The sequence below is a fragment of the Scyliorhinus canicula genome, chromosome 6 (assembly GCF_902713615.1).
Source record: "Scyliorhinus canicula chromosome 6, sScyCan1.1, whole genome shotgun sequence".
Lineage (NCBI taxonomy): Eukaryota > Metazoa > Chordata > Chondrichthyes > Carcharhiniformes > Scyliorhinidae > Scyliorhinus > Scyliorhinus canicula.
The window spans coordinates 31,941,987-31,955,403 of NC_052151.1; the positions used below are offsets into that span (position 1 = coordinate 31,941,987).

Below are 13,417 nucleotides of genomic sequence, written 5' to 3' on the forward strand. Positions count from 1 at the left end.
ATTGTGGATTCTAGTTAACAACCCATCTGGTTCAGTAGTTTTCTTTAGGGAAGGAAATCTGCCATCCTTACCTGGTCTGGCCTACACATGACTCCAATGTTGTATCTGTAAAAACTTGGATACTTTCGACCAGTCCACTTAAAGGTTTTATCTAGGTGTCTTTAGTAACGAGGAGAACAAACCACAAACACAAATTCAAGTTCAACAATGTTTATTTAACACACAATGAATCTGTAATTTACCCACAAAAATACTCTAGAGGTGCCCAAGATCGGTTTATACTACACGCAAAGATGGCTTGGTAGGGTAATGGATTCGATCACTGCATTCCTCTGGCCCGTCGTCTCGAAGGTGGTTCTCGCTGGCAGTCTATCCCTCTCCATCTCCCTCTCTGTCAAGGTCATCTCCCACGTCAAGTCTTGGCTGCCAAGGGGTCCAGAGTGCCTATTTATATTCTACCTTGGCTTCCCGCACTTTTCCCATTTCCTGTGACTTTTTGCCAATGCGGTACCGATGGGGAGTTTGTGTCCAATGTCCGATTGACAGGTCACTTGGGCCCACCTCGGGTGTCTATCTCCAGTGGCGTTATTCGCACATACACCTTTACCAAAGAAGGTGAAGGCAGGAACTCTTTGTGCCCACGAATCTGGCCCGGGCTTGCAACAATAAGTCGGTGCATTTCAAACAAATCGATTATCTCTTGATGGCCGATTGACAGGTCAGGTCATTGCATGTCTTGGCAGCCTGTGTGACCTTTGTGTATTTGACTTTGGCCAGTTCGAATTCCCATTGGGCTGTGTGCTAGAGTGACTGTGGCTTGTTTTAAAGTACCCAATTCTTTAATTTAAAATGGCCAATTTTGGGCAGCACACAGTGGCGCAGTGGTTAGCACTGCTCAATCCCGGCCCCGGGTCACTGTCTGTGTGGAGTTTGCACATTCTCCCCGTATCTGTGTGGTCTCACCTCCACAACCCAAAAGATGTACAGGGTAGGTGAATTGGCCATGCTAAATTGACCCTTAATTGGAAAAAAAACAATTGGGTACTCAATTTATAAAAATAAAATAGAAAATAAAATGGCCAATTTTGATCAGGCCCAAAAGCTAGGCCCTGGTAGGTTACCATACTGGATCCACGGCAATATGGTTGACTCTTAAATGCCCTCTGAAACTGCAATTAGGGCTGGGCAATAAGTGCTGGCCTATGTAAGAATTTTTTTTAAACTAGTGGTAAGTATTAATTAGATTTTGACTCCTAGTACATTGGCTTGATGCTTCCAGAACAAACTCTCTTTTTACACAAGAGGAGCACTAATGTGTGGTGCCAGCTCTGATGTGGATTATCCAAATGCCACATTGAAAGTGTATTTAAAATTAAGATAGAGGTTATTAAAGGTAATTTTTCAGCATTGGTCGGAAGATGAAAAATGAGCAGCATTGGTCAATTAATTCAATGACCAAGATGTCATTATTGCATTTTATATAATCTGGACTGGGATATACTGAGACTATCAGACTTTGAAAACACAATAAATTTTACAACACCAGGTTAAAGTCCAACATGTTTGTTTCAAACACTAGCTTTCGGAGCACTGCTCCTTCCTCAGGTGAATTTGCCTGAAGAAGGAACAGTGCTCCGAAAGCTAGTGTTTGAAACAAACATGTTGGACTTTAACCAGGTGTTGTAAGACTTCTTATTGTGCTCACCCCAGTCCAACGCCGGCATCTCGACATCTTTGCAAACACAGTAAGAGAAAGTACAATTAAATGGAAAAGACATGGTAGCTTCAGGACGGGATGGCAGATTAAGCATTGATTTTTTTAAAATAAATTTTGAGTACCCAATTCATTTTTTCCAATTAAGGGGCAATTTAGCGTGGCCAATCCACCGATCCAACACACCTTTGGGTTGTGCGGGTGAAACCCACGCAAACAAGGGGCGAATGGGAAAACTCCACATGGTCAGTGACCCAGAGCCTGGATTGAACCTGGGACCTCGGCGCCATGAGGCAGCAGTGCTAACCACTGCACAACCGTCTTTTGTGTTCAACTTTCTTTTGAACATGTAGAAGTGAACCTTTCTTTGAAAACCACTCATAAAATTGAATATCTTCTTTGATTTCAGAATGCAGTTAATCTATATAAAACAATAAATGAAAAAGCAATGCCTCAGCCTTTGGTGATCTACTTTGCCATCCACATTCTGTTTATCATGGAACAGCTGCATAGTATTGGAATAATTCATGGCGATGTAAAACCTGACAATTTCATACTTGGAGAAAGGTCTGTAACTTTGTAACATCCTTGGTGTGGTTTTAGTAAAAGAAACTGAAGTTTGATTGCACAATGTTATCGTTTCTTCAAAATTCTGATCTGCATTAACCCTCCTGATATGGATGTAATAGTAAGAAGTGACCAATCGCTCTGCTTATTTAACCCCATGACAACTCCTGTCCAGAGCTGGGACCTAGTAAATTAATTTCCTGCTGAGGTCTGTGGCTATCCTGCTGGAGTGTTCACGTTATATGAACTAGATATTGGCCGCTCTAAAGCTACTGTTTTCAGCCCTTGCTCCAAATTTATTTCCCTAACTATCAATTCAGTCCCATCCCACTCCCTGGCAGCAAGCTGAGTTTGCTCACAACTTACAAACATAGAAAAGAGTAGCAGGAGGCCATTCGACCCTTCGAGTCTGCTCCGCTATTCATTATGATCACGGCTGATCATCAGGTTCAATATCCTTATCCTACCTTCCCCCATATCCCTTGAGCCCCAAGAGAGCTTTAGTGACATTTGACGCCCAGATGAGCTTCTGACCACTCATTTGTGCCACCACTAAGATAGTGTATTTCCATCTCCATAGCTGTCTGACTTCATCTGTCTCCGTTCACTGCTCCTGACCCATGTATGCCTTCACGTCCAGACTTGACTATTTCAACATATTCTACTCTCCATAAATTTCAGATCACCCCAAGCATCCGAACTCCAGGTTTTTCAAAGTGCAGATCGCAACCTGCAGGCGGGTCATGGAGCCTGCGGCTGGCAACAATTCTGTAATTCGCGGGGAGAGGCTACTCCCCTGTAAAAGCAGGAATTTAACAAGCCATTAACTCAACACTTGCATAACACCACTGAGGAGGCAAGTTTGCCCTGGCCGCCAGCACACCCTTTCATCAAGCCACCTTAACCATTTATGCCAGCGACCACCCAGCTTCAGCTGCCGCTCAAATGCTGTGTCCAAAATCCATTCTCTTCCCCAATAGCCCCCCTCCCTCAGCATAGCAACAATCCCCAATTGTTGGCATTTTTGCTATAAGCACAAAGGAATATTTTGTTTTAAGAAATTGAGTTCCCAATTATATTTTTCCAATTAAGGGGCAATTTAGCGTGGCCAATCCATCTGCCCAGCACATCTTTAAGTTGTGGGGGTGAAACCCACGCATACACGGGGAGAATGTGCAAACTCACACAGACAGTAACCCAGGGCTGGGTTTCGACCCCGGGTCCTCAGCACCATAGGCAGCAGTGCTAACCACTGTGCCATGTGCCGCCCACACAAAGGAATATTTGATTGAAAATCGGGTAGAAAGATTTTTCATTTCCTTTTCCTTGCAACTGTGCCGATTTTTGGGGCCAATTATCAAATTTAACGGTGAGCCAGGGGACCCACTCCATTTGTCATTCAATCCATTGCTGGTCATGGGTTTGCCTGACAGTGAGAAAATTATTCCATCATTGAGTCGTTTTTAACATGCTTCACTTGCAGCATATAAGAATAAAGTAACAATTCCACAGGTTTCCTTTTCGGTGCTTTGAATGAGCTTTGTTCTATACAATTAGAAAGTCTTCTGAAAAGCAATTCCGAATGGACAATGTACACTGGTCATGCCATGAGGGGACTGTGCAAACTCTGCACAAGTCCCTCGCATATTGATGATGGGAAATGATAGGGCTGGTGATTTTTATCGGACAGAATGTTTTCAACAAGGAGTGTGGAGCTGTTGAACTGCTTTGTGAAATTCAGAACATTGTAAAACCTAGACTGACTTGGAGAAAGGAATATTACATCCATTTTGAGCCTGGGAGTGGGGACCAGAGGTTGCCCTGGAATTGGAGGGGTCGGGCAATGTGGCCAAATCCTCAATGGAGAAAATAGAAGCTGCGGCTGCTTCTCTGCTTCATGGGAGTCTTTGTCTGTTAGGTTTGTCCCTGGATTTTAAGTACATAGAACGTAGAACGATACAGCGCAGTACAGGCCCTTCGGTCCACGATGTTGCACCGACATGGGAAGTCAAAAACTAACGGCCATCTAACCTACACTATGCCATTATCATCCATATGCTTATCCAATAAACTTTTAAATGCCCTCAATGTTGGCGAGTTCACTACTGTTGCAGGTAGGGCATTCCACGGCCTCACCACTCTTTGCGTAAAAAACCTAACTCTGACCTCTGTCCTATATCTATTACTCCTCAATTTAAGGTTATGTCCCCTCGTGCTAGCCACCTCCATCCGCGGGAGAAGGCTCTCACTGTCCACCCTATCTAACCCTCTGATCATTTTGTATGCCTCTATTAAGTCACCCCTTAACCTTCTTCTCTCTAACGAAAACAACCTCAAGTCCATCAGCCTTTCCTCATAAGATTTTCCCGCCATACCAGGCAACATCCTGGTAAATCTCCTCTGCACCCGTTCCAAAGCTTCCACGTCCTTCCTATAATGAGGCGACCAGAACTGTACGCAATACTCCAAATGCGGCCGTACCAGAGTTTTGTACAGCTGCAACATGACCTCATGGCTCCGGAACTCAATCCCTCTACCAATAAAGGCCAACACACCATAGGACTTCTTCACAACCCTATCAACCTGGGTGGCAACTTTCAGGGATCTATGTACATGGACACCGAGATCCCTCTGCTCATCCACACTACCAAGAATTTTACCATTAGCCAAATATTCCGCATTCCTGTTATTCTTTCCAAAGTGAATCACCTCACACTTCTCTACATTAAACTCCATTTGCCACCTCTCAGCCCAGCTCTGCAGCTTATCTATGTCCCTCTGTAACCTGCAACATCCTTCCGCACTGTCTACAACTCCACCGACTTTAGTGCCGTCTGCAAATTTACTCACCCAACCTTCTGTGCCCTCCTCTAGGTCATTTATAAAAATGACAAACAGCAATGGCCCCAGAACAGATCCTTGTGGTACGCCACTTGTAACTGAACTCCATTCTGAACATTTGTCATCAACCACCACCCTTTGTCTTCTTTCAACTAGCCAATTTCTGATCCACATCTCTAAATCACCCTCAATCCCCAGCCTCCGTATTTTCTGCAATAGCCGACCGTGGGGAACCTTATCAAACACTTTACTGAAATCCATATACACCACATCAACTGCTCTACCCTCGACTATCTGTTCAGTCACCTTCTCAAAGAACTCGATAAGGTTTGTGATGCATGACCTACCCTTCACAAAACCATGCTGACTATCCCTAATCATATTATTCCTATCTAGATAATTATAAATCGTATCTCTTATAATCCTCTCCAAGACTTTACCCACAACAGACGTGAGGCTCACCGGCCTATAGTTACCGGGGTTATCTCTACTCCCCTTCTTGAACAAAGGCACCACATTTGCTATCCTCCAGTCCTCTGGCACTATTCCTGTAGTCAATGATGACATGAAAATCAAAGCCAAAGGCTCAGCAATCTTTTCCCTGGCTTCCCAGAGAATCCTAGGATAAATCCCATCTTGCCCCGGGGACTTATCTATTTTCACCTTGTCCAGAATTGCCAACACTTCTTCCCTACGCACCTCAATGCCATCTATTCTAATAGCCTGGGTCTCAGCATTCTCCTCCACAATATTATCTTTTTCTTGAGTGAATACTGACGAAAAGTATTCATTTAGTATCTCGCTTATCTCTTCAGCCTCCACATACAACTTCCCACCACTGTCCTTGACTGGCCCTACTCTTACCCTAGTCATTCTTTTATTCCTGACATACCTATAGAAAGCTTTTGGGTTTTCCTTGATCCTACCTGCCAAAGACTTCTCATGTCCCCTCCTTGCTCGTCTTAGCTCTCTCTTTAGATCCTTCCTCGCTTCCTTGTAACTATCAAGCGCCCCAACTGAAACTACACGCCTCATCTTCACATAGGCCTCCTTCTTCCTCTTAACAAGAGATTCCACTTCTTTGGTAAACCACGGTTCCCTCGCTCTACCCCTTCCTCCCTGCCTGACTGGTACGTACTTATCAAGAACACGCAATAGCTGTTCCTTGAACAAGCTCCACATATCCAGTGTGCCCAACCCTTGCAGCCTACTTCTCCAACCTACACATCCTAAGTCATGTCTGATGGCATCATAATTGCCCTTCCCCCAGCTATAACTCTTGCCCTGCGGGGTATACTTATCCCTTTCCATCACTAACGTAAAGATCACCGAATTGTGGTCACTGTCTCCAAAGTGCTCACCTACCTCCAGATTTAACACCTGGCCTGGTTCATTACCCAAAACCAAATCCAATGTGGCCTCGCCTCTTGTTGGCCTGTCAACATATTGTGTCAGGAAACCCTCCTGCACACATTGTACAAAGAACGACCCATCTAATGTACTCGAACTATATCTTTTCCAGTCAATATTTGGAAAGTTAAAGTCTCCCATAACAACTACCCTGTTACTTTCGCTCTTTTCCAGAATCATCTTCGCCATCCTTTTCTCTACATCCCTAGAACTATTAGGTGGCCCAGTACTCCGCCTAAGATAGAGAACACCTGGTTAAAATTGGCCATTGAACATATAAGGCAGAATACCTCCAGTTTCTCTCATGAGTAACTATTCTTCATGTGTGACCCTGGACAGTGAACATTTATAGATAAGTCAGCGCAGGTATGTCTGATCCTGACCTCGCTCAATACTGACAAGTTAAATGCAATAGGGGCTACTGGATAGTCATTAGGAGCCGGAAAACTAGATCATTTTCTTGCACTCCCTTGCCTGGGGCAAAAACATTTGTGTCCCAAACTGTGCCTTGACTCAGGATTGACTGGGTAAGCAAACATGCCGTGGGTCGCGAAGGTCGGTAAGTTGATAAAAGGGGATAATGGGGGGGGGGGGGGAGTTGGAAAACGCTAACCCACACCTAGATTTACATTTGATTTATTGTCATGTGTTCCGAGGGACAATGAAAAGTATTGTTCTGCATACAGTCCAGACAGATCGTTCCATACGTGAAAAAACATAGGACATACATGGACACAGGCAGGTCACAGAGTGCAGTACTATTCAGTAGAGAAGATGTGTGAAGACATCAATTCAGTCCATACGAGGGTGATTGAGGAGTCAGTGGGAAGGAAGCAGTTTTTGAACCTGTTAGTGTGTGTTCTCAGTCTTTTGTATCTCCTGCCCAGTGGAAGAGAGAATAACCCAGTTTGGAGGGTCTTTTGATTTTGCTGCCTGCTTTCCTAAGGCAGCGGGAGGTTTAGACAGAGTCAATGGATGGGAGGCGGTTTTGTGTGATGGACTGGGTTGTGTTCATGACTCGTTTCTTTTTTTAAAAATAAAACAGAAGAACAAAACAATTCAATAAACAACCACACACCACCTGCTCCCCTGACGCCAACCCCACCTTGCATCTCTGTAGTTTCTTACGGGCTTGGGCCAAACTTTCTATGGTGCATCTGTATAAATTGGTAACAATGTGGACATGTTGAATTTCCTTAGTTTCCTGAGGAAGTATAGGCACTGTTGTTCTTTCTTGGTTGTTGCATCGATGTGGGTGGACCAGGAAGATTGTTGATGATGTGCACACCTAGGAATTTGAAGCTGTCAACCATCTCCACCTTCCTGAAGTCAGTGACCACCTTCTTGAAGTCAGTGACCAGAGTTTTATTGACGTTGAAGGAGAGATTGTTGTCGTTACACTACGCCACTAGTTCTCTATCTCCCTCCTGGGATCCATCAGCAAACTTGTAGACGGAGTTGGAGTCAAATTTTGCCAAACAGCCATGTGTGTATATTGTAGGGGGCTAAGTACACATGCTTGCGGACTCACGTGAAGGAGGTGTTGTTGTTTTTCCTTACTGATTGTGGTCTATGGTCAGGAAGTTGAGGATCCAGTTGTAGAGGGAGGAGCCATATCCTAGGCTTTGGAGGTTTGATATGAGCTTGGCCATATGATGTTGAATGCGGAGCTGTAGTCCATGAATAGGAGCCTGACATAGGAGTCCTTGTTGTCGAGATGCTCCAGGGATGAGTGCAGGGCCAGGGAGATGGCGTCTGATGTGGATCCATTGTAGAGGTATGCAAATTGCAGTGGATCAAGGCATTCTGGATGTATGGAATTGATGTGTCTTCTGACCAACCTCTTGAAGAACTTCATAATGACTGACCGACATTAGCTCCCAGTTAAGCACTGACTTGATTTTAAAATTCTCATCCTTGTTATCAACCCTCTTGAGATATCTGCACTTGTCTAATGCTGGCCACTTGAGCCCTGATTTTAACCACTTTGCAATTGGTGACCTCACCTTCATTTGCCTGGGCCCGGAGCTCTGGTCTTCCCTTCTACATCTCTACCTCATTTTCCACCTCTCTAATTCCCCATAAAACTCACCACTGGCCAAACTTTTAATCATCTGTCTTAAATTGCTGTATGCTGTTGTCCATTTTGTTTTACAGTGTGCCTTGGGCTGTTTTATTATATTAAAGGTGCTATATAAATTAGTCTATATTGACATTTTGTTTATGAGAAAAACTATATTTTCAATTTGGGGACAGTCCAAATACTTACCTTGATGTTTCTGAACCTTGAAATTTCTGACACTAAATTGGTCTAAAGTTTTGACTCTAATATATGTTAAATCTAGGTTCCTGGATGATGTCGGCAGTGTTGATGATACCTTATCCCAAGGATTCATATTGATTGACTTCGGTCAAAGTATAGATATGAAGTTATTCCCTCCAAATACAGTTTTTGTGGAAAATTGTAAGACATCAGGCTTCCAGTGTATCGAAATGCTGTCAGAAAAACCTTGGACATTCCAGGTATGTCATTGTTTTACTTTTGAACTTCTACATACACGCTCCTTAGCTATACCACAATTAAGAACTGTATTTTTTTGTATCTATTGTTGATCTTTTGTATAACTTTGTAATAGGACAACTATGTGCAGTCCCCAGAAAGGAGAACAAACCTAATCTAGCTCCAGTTATCACACCATTAGTCTGCTCACAATCAGCAAAGTGATAGCAAGTTGCAGTTACCCCACAGTAACGTCCTTACTGCGGACCTTATTGAAACCTTAGTTCACACCTCGACAAAGGAACTAAACAGCAGAGGCAAGCGTGACTGCCCTCGTCATCAAGGCAACATCTGACAGTGTCACATCAAGAATCCCTAGAAAAATCTAAGTCAATAGAAATCAGTTAGGTGGAGTTCTACCTAGCGGAATGGAAGGTGGATGTGGGTTGTTTGATGTCAATCATCTCCGCTCTTCAACAGCACAGCAGGAGATCCTCAGCAGTTACCCACCTACAGCTGTCTCATCAATGCACTGTTGCTTCACAGCTTTAGGGTTCCCAGGTTCAATTCCCGCTTGGGTGACTGTCTACGTAGAGTCTGGTGGGTTACCTTTGGGTGCACCGATTTCCTCCCACAAATCCCAAAAGACGTGCTTGTTAGGTCATTTGGACATTCTGAATTCTCCCTCAGTGTACCAGAACAGGTGCTGGAATGTGGTGACTAGGGGATTTTCACAGTATTAATGTAAGCCTGCTTGTGACACTAATAAAGATTATTATTATAAGAGCAGCAAGCCTGCATGACTCATACTGAGGGTACATGTGTCCAAATCTTGCTACATGCAGCCAACATTTGGGTTTGGGCAGGTAGGTGGCAAGTAACATTTGTGCCAGGCAATTAGTCTTCAATACAAGTATAACCATCCTGATGATTCCCTACAATCAACATCTTGGGGGTTACCATTAACCAAAAACACAAGGTCAGAGGCTGGGAATTCTATGGTGAGCAACTCGCCGCCTGTCCACCCGGTAAGATACAAGTCAGGCATATCCTGGAATGTTTTCCCCTCACCTGGATGAATGCAGTTCCAGCAATACTCAAAATCTAGGACAGAGTATCCTGCGCGATCAGCACCACCTCCACCACTGATGCACACAGTGACGACAGATTGTACCACCGACAAGAAGTGCCACAGCAATTCTTAAGAGTTCTGCAGATGCACTTTACAGTCCTGTGAACTTAACTGCCTAGAAGGGCAAGGGTAGCAAATGCCTGGGAAAGTCACCACCTGCAAGTTTCCCTTCCAAGTTACATACTGTCCTGCCTGGGAGCTATGTAGTTGTGCCTTCAATGCCACTGGGTCTCCTGGAACTTCCTTTTTTTCTTGAGGGTTAATATGGGCTGAGAAATGATACCACCCAATGTGATGTAAAGAGACATGATCTGAGACCAGAGTGAGTTGTGGACTGAAGAAAGAGCTGGGTAGAAGCATGCATGGAGTTATAATTTTGGGATATACCCAATTATAGTTGTATTACTAATAAACACAATGTTCAGAGTGTCTTTGAGGCCCAGTGAATGGACATGCAACATCTATCAGCACTGTAAGTGAACATGAACAACAGCCATTTGAGATAGCAACTTACCAACACCTTCTGAAAGGCAATTAGGAATAGGCAATAAATGTTGGTCTGCCAGAACACTGATTTCAAGACTGAATCAAAAACAAGTACTTTTCCATGAATTTTACCCTATTATTTGCTTCTTTAATTGATCAAGCTTTTCTTATGTTTCATTTATTTATTAAATCAATCAGGGAATTATGCAAAGCTTGTCTGAAGCCCCCAAAAACTATTTTGCAGCTAACATGCTTGCTTCTTTGTGACTTTAGACAGACTACTTTGGAATTGCTGCCACAGTTCACTGCCTTCTCTTTGGCACTTACCTGAAATTAAAGAAGGAACAGGGTGTCTGGAAGGTCAATGCAACTTTTCAAAGGTCAGTTTTGTATTCCCAACCAATCTGGAATTGTTACCCTAACCAGATGTGATGTTATTTCATGTATCTCTGAACTATTTTTTTTGTTTCAGAGGTCATCATGCAGATATGTGGAATAATTTCTTTAATACCTTGTTATATATTCCCAACTGCCAGACTCTGCCATCACTTCGAGATCTACGGGAAAAGCTGGTGTCACTCTTTAAGGAACAATACACAAAGAAACTAAAATCACTTCGGCGGCGATTAATGTCACTTTTACTTGAAAATAAACCTTCACAAAGAATGTAAACTGAAAATAAGTCTGGCTTGTGTAAATAGAAAGAGCTTTGTATTTCATTGTTATGTTATGCATTGCTATACATTAAGAGCTCATGGTTGAATCTAGATTAAAGCTTTTGACATCAATTTTGGTCCCAAGTTGCACCTTTACTCATTCCAGTGCATGTAGCATTTTTCTAGTTGTTTGGAACTAAACTGCCTGACAATCTACATGTAGAAGATTTGGACTAGTAAGTGAAGTTTATCACAAACAGCAGTGATTTTAACCCATGGCTAGATCGCATTTTCTCCTGTCAGATTTATGCGTATTTAAGATCAAAATCTTTTAAACATTTCATTACGGTATAGAGCAGAGTTTAAGGAAGAGATTAATTGAGAATTTTACTCACTATGAATTAGACAATAGTCAAGTCATCTTGGAAAAGTGGAACAGCATCGGTTGCACATCAAGGTCTATGGAGTTCTAAATTAATTCAAATTGAGACTAGGGTATTTCCTTTTGTATCGAAGATTAAGAACCAGCAATGATGGTGTTTCAGGATCCTCACTTATAATGCTTACAGCCTACCTAGAGCACAACAATAATTTCATTCTAACCAGAAGTATCATCATCCATTATAGACTGACTGGAAGGTCTTATTTCAGTAATCTTTTTTTTTTAAAACACCTGTAACAAAGTATATCATCAAAGGATGTTTGACTGTCATTAACAAACACATGATCATGCTTGTTTTGTATTTAACAAAGGGTTACTTGAGAAATAAAAACAATGGAAATCATTTTAATGCATGAGTTCATTTGGATCCACAATTGTCTTCATGTCAAGTACGTATTGCTCAAAAATAGGATCACCCTTTACATCCTATACTATGGTTTCCAGTTGAGAATACATGTCAAAGCAGACAGGCACAATTTTCAATTTGAATCGATGACATGAGCATTTGCAAACAAGTTAGGCTATACTATCAAAAGTGGGCTGCTTGGGTTTGTAATCATCTGGTGAAAGATTATCAATTTCTTCCAGCGTTGGTATTTCATCTTCTGGTTTTAACTCTTCTTCAAACATATGTTGCAGCAAGGCATCAACAGTCTTGTATCCTACAACAGGGCCATTGGAAAAATCCTTATTAGCAGTGACTGACCCAAAACCTAGTTGTAACCAAACAAATCTCCAATGACACGCGCAGATGTATCACTTGCAATTAAAATCCTTTTTGGCTTGACTCCCACTGCACAATTAAGGGAGTTATGCAGAATTTATGGAGTAACACAAGATCCTGAGAAGCCATATGATGTGCTCATTAATGGAATGTGGGCATTGCTGGGTAAGCCAGTATTTATTGCATTTTGGCAGTTCTCATGGTATGAGAAATTATGCATTAGGAATTGGGTGGAAAACATCTATCTTGAAATTTATGGGCTGGATTCTCCAGCCTCCCAGTCGCTGATTTCCCATTGAAGCCACTGCATGCTGCCACATAACCCATGGGAGGGGCCAGAGACCTGCCACCAGCGAATGGGCCAGAATTCTCTAGCCACAAGTCCCATCAAACAGTTTTGTTGCTATACATTTTGGACCCATTGGGGACACGAGGAATTTGGCCGGTTCAGGTGCAGACAGTAAAAATTATGGTGCTGCCAAGGTTTCTGTTTGCGTTTCAGAACCTCCCACTCTTTGTCCTAAAGTCGTTCTTCAAAAAGGTCAACGCGTTGATCTCTGGGTTTGTCTGGTCAGGGAAGACCCTGCAGGTCAGGATGACTTTTCAGGAGGGGGCTGCCGTTGCCGAATATGATTAGAGGAACCATTTTTTCCAATTAAGGGGCAATTTAGCATGGCCAATCCACCTAGCCTGCACATCTTTGGGTTGTGGGGGTGAAACTCACGCAGACAGGGGGAGAATGTGCAAACTCCACCCAGACAGTGACCCAGGGCCGGGATTTGAACCCAGGTCCTCGGCGCTGCAGTCCCAGTGCTGACCACTGTGCCACATGCTGCCCCGAATATAAACTATTACTGGGTGGTGAACATTGTCACTATCAGGAAATGGGCTGCGAGGGAGGGGTCAGCATGGGGGTGGATGAAGGCAGCTTTGTGTAGGGGAACA

General features: G+C 43.2%; 2 protein-coding genes across 3 annotated transcripts in view; one reads left to right on the top strand and one right to left on the bottom strand.

Moving 5' to 3' along the window:
• Positions 1 to 12,091, top strand: part of bub1 (BUB1 mitotic checkpoint serine/threonine kinase) — a 146,658-nt gene extending 134,567 nt beyond the window's left edge. Inside the window, exons 22-25 of the mRNA XM_038799122.1 lie at positions 2,124 to 2,281; positions 8,878 to 9,055; positions 10,924 to 11,030; positions 11,123 to 12,091. Coding sequence (XP_038655050.1) covers positions 2,124 to 2,281; positions 8,878 to 9,055; positions 10,924 to 11,030; positions 11,123 to 11,321 — 642 coding nt within the window. The 3' untranslated portion in view covers positions 11,322 to 12,091. The remainder of the gene's footprint in view (positions 1 to 2,123; positions 2,282 to 8,877; positions 9,056 to 10,923; positions 11,031 to 11,122) is intronic.
• Positions 11,974 to 13,417, bottom strand: part of tpcn3 (two pore segment channel 3) — an 88,865-nt gene continuing 87,421 nt past the window's right edge. For both annotated transcript variants that reach the window (XM_038799124.1, XM_038799123.1), the window contains one exon: positions 11,974 to 12,410. In XM_038799124.1, coding sequence (XP_038655052.1) covers positions 12,395 to 12,410 — 16 coding nt within the window. In that variant the 3' untranslated portion in view covers positions 11,974 to 12,394. The remainder of the gene's footprint in view (positions 12,411 to 13,417) is intronic.